At 34.2% G+C, this 7633-nt stretch overlaps 1 protein-coding gene across 1 annotated transcript; it reads right to left on the bottom strand.

Moving 5' to 3' along the window:
- Window positions 1-5933: 5933 nt before the first annotated feature.
- On the bottom strand, window positions 5934-6956 carry LOC127123786 (uncharacterized mitochondrial protein AtMg00810-like). The gene has a single exon (XM_051053974.1). The coding sequence runs from the start codon at window positions 6954-6956 to the stop codon at window positions 5934-5936; it is 1023 nt and encodes a 340-aa protein (XP_050909931.1).
- Window positions 6957-7633: the final 677 nt, after the last annotated feature.

A 7633-nucleotide genomic window follows, 5' to 3' on the forward strand; every position in this document is an offset into this window, starting at 1 on the left:
ACACTTGATGTTCCATATGCCAACATACTAATAACGTCATTGCATTTTTGTAATGGTGAAAGGCTTAATCTACTAATTACATCAACCCTCATTCGAAGATACTCATCATGTTGACCCAGAGCTTCATCAATATGAAGGAACATATGTGTATGCATTCGGTACATTCAACGAAACTAGTCATTTGTGTATACTGGAGTTTCTGGAAAAAAGTCATTAAAGAATCGATCATGTCCATCTTCACGATTCTTCTCTATATTCCTTCTTTGATGTCTAGGCCTTTTAGAGCTCTAGGCTTCTTCTTCCATAAACAACCTCATAATTTCTTCATACACATCATTATTCATATAATTCATGAACATTTTTGCAATGTGGGAGGGATTGGAAGGATCCATGTGAAAATAAGTTTGATATTGAGTTGAAGATGATAACAAATTGTATCGAATGAAAGAGGTTAAGAAGGAGTACGAAGCTTATTGTGCTTATTAATACTATTTATATGACTACTTTATAACGACTAGTTTGACTTTGAATAACGGCTAGTTTGAATAATGGCTAGTTTGACTTTGAATAATGGCTAGTTTTAAGAACGACTAATTTTAATAACGACTAGTTATAAGAATACATAATAAAATTTTAAAAATACATAATCATACATATTAAGTCCAAAATTACATAATCATACTAATTAAGTCCAAAATTACATAAGCATACTAATTAACTCTAAAATACTTAATCATACTGATTAAGTCCAAAATCCATAATCATACTAATTAAGTCTATATTTTTCTCTAATCATGGTGCACAAAAATTCATCAGCTTATAGTTGTCTTGTATTCATATTTAATGTATATTTTAAGAGTATATACAGATCATTAATCTTCAATCTTTCCTCAGCACTCTCAGTCTTCTTAATCTTTACATTGACATTTTTCTCTCTATCTCGGTTTTTACACCCCCAATACGTGCAGTCTCGTACAACCGCTGACATCAAATCAATTTTTTTAAAGTCATATGTCAAATAATCATATTTGACATTGGGAGTAGTAGACATTTCCACTGGCTTTTCTTTCTCCTTCCTTTTGGCTGCCTTTTGACCGATTGGACGACGTGACCAAGTAGGCGGTGGCGGATTGTATAGATTACTCGTTAGTGTCAGTGGATTAGAAGATGAAGAATATGCTCCTAAAGTTGAATTCTTTGTTCTTTTTGTAGAAGCTTGTGATGAACCTACGAGTCATTTAGGTTCATATTTCAATAATCTCCATGCAGTCTCAAATATAAAATTTTCACATTCATCTTGGAAATAGATTTTACATGCAACTTGCATGATATTGCTCTTCGAGTTTCCACTTTTTTATGTAGACATGACTTGTTCGTAACATACAACAAATCTTTGAACAAATGGATTAATTTTGTGTCATCGATCTTTTAGTGTCATTAATTTCCTCTCTTTGTAATTGATGTCATGATGCTTGTTATAAGTATCACCAATACTTTTCCAAAAGTTATCTCCTTTTTTATCAATTTAAACAATTGAATCCTTTGAAACGTTGAGTCGTGATTGAATGAGAACTTCATCCTCTTTTTGTTGGAACCTTTGTTTAGACATATTTACAACCAGTACAGATGTAACTTCTTCACCAAGTTTAATAGTTTCTAAGCTACCTTGAATACAAATTTATTATGTTTCATGTTCTTGATCACTTGATTGCATGTCATTATTATCTATTTGAGCTTCAAGAAGCATAGTGGAGTTACTTGATTGAGATGAAAATTGTTGATATTGATCTAGATAAGGTGATGTATAATATGAATAATTTTTAAAATGTGAATTATTTTGTGGATTTGAGATAAAAGAAAAGTTATGAAATTTTGGGTTATGGTGGGAATTTAAGATAAGAGGTGCATTTTGCTTTGTTGATTTGGAATAAAGTATAAGAAAAAAGTTAAAACAAGATAAATAAATAGTTCAAAATTAGACTAATTGTGAATGAAAATTGTAATAAAATGAGTGACCTATTATTATATTTCAAATTATTTCCGTTGTCAATTTTCCATATGTTGCATGATTATAGTGTTACCTTTATTACAATTGCATTATCCTTCCAATCTGACATATTTATTATTAATATATAAATATTTAATATTATACAACAGACACTTAATAATATTTAATAAACTTTATTTCCTATCAGAAAATATTCACATGTACAACTTTTTTTTTCAATTATTCATCTATTCATATACGTGGAACGATTTTGTTTTTCCAATTATCCATCTATTTTGATGGTGACATTAATTATTGTTTAGAAATTCCGATATTTATGCTCTAATGTGATTTATTTATTTATTTATTTATTATGATCAATGCTATGGATTTTTTTATCAAACAAATATTATTAAAAAACTTAAGTCTTTTATAGTTAAAAATGTTTTTTTCCGGTCAAAGACCCCGGACCTACAACTCAGTGTCAGCCATAGGTCCGATAGCACAAGACCTAATACTAGTCTACTCCACCAGAACCAAGGTATAAATAAATTTATAATGGGTTCTAAGATACAAAATCTTCAATCTCACTTACACTTCTACTATCTTGAACCCTAAACTGACTGGGCGATGGAGTGCTAACCATGAAGGTATCCTCTCAGGTCCACCATATCGGAGATACGAACACTTTCAACAATGTCGCATCAACACCGAAAACTCTGGTTCAAGAAGCACCGTGATTGCAGCCTTTGATCCACGGTGTCACATCAACATAATGAAGGAGAAGGGCGATCCAAGACACAGCGGAATTTAAAATTTCTCCTTTAATGATCCTTACGAATGGGCATGATCAGTGATAGAATCGTTACCTCTTGTGGCGATTGTAACCTTTGATGCAGATCTACGGAGTGATCACGAACGTTGAACAATGACAACGCCTCTACCCAGTCCACACGAACGGATTCCTTCAATCTCAATACTAGCTGCTACGAATGAAGGCTTTGAGAGAGAGAGAGAGAGAGAGAGAGAGAGAGAGAGAGAGAAACGAAATTGCAATTGCACTAATGCTTCTACACAAGGGTTCTGTTTATAGAACCACTTGTGTGGGTTGCAAGCTAAAAAGTCCACTCAAGTGTATATGGCCCATATCTTATAATATGTCAAAAATCACTTAAGTGCGTGGTACCTTACCATATTTCGTATTCTACTTAAGTACACCGTACCTTACGATGTTCTACAATTCACTTAAGGGCACCGTACATTACGGTATTCCTTAGTTACTCTATCTCTCATCAATCCGTCCTTTCTGTGTGACCCTGTAGGTTTTCACGACATTGGCAATTATATTAAATCACGTATTTAACATAATAAACAGTGAGCAGTATCTAGCAACACATCACTGCTACCCAAGACACGAAAATGTCATGTGATCTGACAAATCCTTCTGTGATAATAAGTATGTGTATAATTACCTTTTTGCCCTTATGTCTATATTGAACACAAGGCATAAACCGTGTCATCCTTGTCCAGTTCAATATTGGACCCATAGACATTTATCCTGTTACGCAGGATGGGCAAATTCCATCTAGGTCACTCATGTACCTTAGCATGCTTCGTGGAGTACCCATTAACTGTCTTTATGGTCATCCAATTACGGACAATGTTTGATCAGCAATAAGGCACTTGACTCTACATCTAGGGTCCATAGTGGTTTTAGGTCGAAGGGTGGTATACACCATTATCACCATGAGAATAACTTATGACACTTTGCATAACATTTTATATAGTATTCTCATAGCGGGTCAATCCAGTATAAGTATTACTCTTAATATTCATACCTATGTTTAAGACTTGATAACTCCTTATCCATGATCCATGAGATGTGATCATCAGTCTATATACATAATAGTCTTAATACTTTAATATTATCCCACTTCACAATAAAGCTCGACTACGGATACTTTAAGAATAATGTCCTTATGTTTAATGTGATCTCATGATTAAGTCACACTTGATACATTAAACGTGAAAGAACGAAGTGCGCCTAAGAGGGGGGTGAATTAGGTTCTTTAAAAATTTATCCGGTTTTATGATATGAAGTTGATAATATTTCTGGTTTGGAAATTTATGAAAGATGTAAAGGCGGAAAGATAAATGACACAAGGATATATCCTGGTTCCCCTCACAATCCGAGAGTACTCCAGTCCCCTTACGCAGTAAGAGATTTTCACTATGTTTGGTAACTTGTACAAGAAATAACCAAAAACCAAGAACAATCCTCTTGGACCAAGAACAATCCTCTTGGATTTTCACTAAGTCACCCTATGAGAACAATCCTCTCAATATGACTAATATTGCTTCCTAACAATCCTAGAAAGCAAATATACAACAAGTATAATTTTTGTATAAGAGTTTGAATAGATGAAATATATCAATCACTTGATTGATCTTCTCTTTCAAGTAAAACAAATCACAAGGATAATATTAGTGCTCAATGTGTATGAATATATGAGAGTATTTTTCTGAAATATTTATGTAACAATGTTGGAAAAATATCTCAATGAAAGTTGATGTATATATGAACACTTTGGTTAAAAGTTGGTATATTTGAAGTTTGTAATTTTTATGAAAGAGGTGAGAGATAAAATCTGAAAAGTATAGTATATATAGGAGACTCTATACCCTTTAGAAAGGTTGCATATAAGTGGAACAATGCAATGGTCGAGGGAAAGAGATATGAATTCGTATGGCACTGAATAACAATGAAGAAGTGCCACTGGTTCAGGTGTAACCGGTTACCTGAAGGATGTAACCGGTTACATGGTTACGTTATGGCCCAGAAATTCAAAAACTAGATCATGTAACCGGTTACTTAAATGATGTAACCGGTTACATCATATTGAAAATGATCAAATATAAAGGTTTTTTTTGCTACTGCCAGGGATGTAACCGGTTACATGATATTGGCAACCGGTTACATGATATTGGTAACCGGTTACATGAACTTAAAAGACCAAAAATAGTGTTTTGTAAAAGGGTAAGTGTTTATGGTATGTATTTGATGTTTTGGTAATGCATTTGACTAAATGTTTTGAGCATTAACAAATATCAATGCAAAGAGTTTTAGCATGTACCCATATAAGTTGAAGATCAATTACTTTGAGTCTTTAATTCTTCATGAAATTTGTAAGCAAGCTTTGATTCTTATGCAATTTGTCTTGGCTCATCCTTTTTGATATTCTTGAAATATGTTGTCTTCATCAAAACAAAGTCTTTAAGCAATTTTGGAGAAGCTTGAAAATACATTCTCCTCCTTTTTGATGATGACAACCAATGAGCCTTTGAGCTTTGTTATTTTTGTCCAAGAGTATATGCTCCCCCTATCTTGATATCTCCCCCTATCTTGATAGCCTTTCTTTACTTATATATGGACTGCATAAAAGTTGGACAAAAGGCAACATACAAGAATTATACATACCAACCAAGCTCTTCTCCCCCTTTGGAATTATCAAAAAGGATGGGGAAACGAAGATATAACAATTTTTACCAAATAATATAGAGGGTATATATAAAACAGCATTTATGGCAAAAACGCAGTGATGTAACCGGTTACTTACTTCATGTAACTGGTTACATGGTGTGAAAAAAAAGAAAAACAGAATCAAATAAAATGTAAGTTACAGTGATGTAACCGGTTACTTACTTCATGTAACCGGTTACATGGTGCAGAGATGACCAAACAGAGGCAAAAATACATATACGCACAGTGATGTAACTGGTTACTTACCTTATGTAACCGGTTACAGGATGCAAAAATTGAGAATTAAAAGCAATAAAAACATATTTTTGCACATGTAACACATATAGAACCTTCACAAATGAAATTGTGAAGATTTATTAAGGTAGAGGAATATATAGCATGCACCTTAAGTGATGAATATGCGTGTCATACGTCATGTTCGTCCAAAATCCCAAGTTCTCTCTGAATCTTGAAGAAGGGTTCTTTGGCAAGCGGTTTTGTGAAGATATCTGCTAACTGATTATGTGTATCTACAAAAGTGACTTCAACATCTCCTTTAAGCACATGATCGCGAAGAAAATGATGCTGAATGTCTATGTGTTTGGTACGAGAATGCATGACCGGATTCTTTGTAATATTTACCGCACTTGTGTTGTCGCATCGAAGAGGTATGCAACCAAGATTTACTCCGTAGTCACTAAGTTGTTGTTTTAGCCATAAGATTTGAGCGCAACAACTACCGGCCGCAATGTATTCTGCTTCAGCCGTACTAAGTGCTACACAGGCTTGTTTCTTGCATGACCATGAAACTAAAGCATTTCCTAAGATGTTACATGTTCCACTCGTACTTTTGCGGTCAGTTTTGCAACCTGCATAGTCCGCGTCAGAATAACCAAGTAAATTACATACACTACCTTTAGGATACCATAATCCGACGTTTGTTGTTCCCTTCAGATATTTCATAATCCTTTTCACCGCCATGAGATGAGATTCTTTCGAGTTTGCTTGAAAGCGAGCACATAAACAAACACTAAACATTATGTCAGGACGGCTTACCGTCAAATATAATAACGAACCGATCATATCTCGATACTTTGTAATATCAATAGAGACACCGGATTCGTCTTGATCAACATAAGTTCCGGATCCCATTGGTGTAGACATTGCTTTACAACTATCCATGTCGAATCTTTTCAACAACTCTTTGCAATACTTTGATTGGTTGATGAAAATGCCATCCTTTAGTTGCTTGATTTGAAGTCCAAGAAAATAGTTCATCTTTCCCATAATGGACATTTCAAATTCTCCTTGCATTATGGATGAGAATTCTTCACATAATTCTTTGTTGGTTGATCCGAAGATGATATCGTCAACATATACTTGAACTAATAGAGTATGGTTCTTAATTTTCTTTATGAACAATGTCAACTTTACCTTTTTCAAAGCCATGTTCGCATAAAAAGTTGCTAAGACAATCATACCATGCTCTTGGTGCTTGCTTTAATCCATAGAGTGCCTTTTTCAACTTATAGACATGTGAGGTACGCTTGAAGTCTTCAAAGCCCGGGGGTTGTTTGACATAGACTTCTTCATTGATATAGCCATTCAAGAATGCGCTCTTGACATCCATTTGAAAAAGCTAAAAATTTAAAGAGCAAGCATAAGCAAGTAAAAGACGAATAACTTCTAACCTTGCAACGAGAGCGAAAGTTTCTTCAAAGTCGATTCCTTCCTCTTGATTATACCCTTGAGCCACCAACCTTGCTTTGTTTCGAACAATTATACCATTCTCATCAAGCTTGTTCTTAAACACCCATCTTGTACCTATGATGTGTTTATCACTTGGTCTAGGAACAAGTTCCCAAACTTGATTCCTTTCGAATTGGTTTAACTCTTCTTGCATAGCAATTATCCATTGATCGTCTCCTAAGGCTTCATCAACTTTGGAAGGTTCAATTTGAGAAACAAACGTCGTATTCAAACAAGCATCTTGAAGATTTAGTCTTGTTGTAGTGCCTTGACTAATGTCACCAATAACTTTATCAATTGGATGATCTCTATGAGTTCTCCATTCTTTCGGTAGATCGTTGACATTTGTATTTGGTTGTGAAACTTCTTCTTGTTGT

The sequence above is a fragment of the Lathyrus oleraceus genome, chromosome 2, assembly GCF_024323335.1.
Source record: "Lathyrus oleraceus cultivar Zhongwan6 chromosome 2, CAAS_Psat_ZW6_1.0, whole genome shotgun sequence".
Classification (NCBI taxonomy): Eukaryota; Viridiplantae; Streptophyta; class Magnoliopsida; order Fabales; family Fabaceae; genus Lathyrus; species Lathyrus oleraceus.

What these genes read in the sequence shown, in the direction of transcription:
- LOC127123786 (XM_051053974.1), bottom strand. Translation starts at nt 6,956, where the DNA reads ATGGCTTTGAAAAAGGTAAAGTTGACATTGTTCATAAAGAAAATTAAG.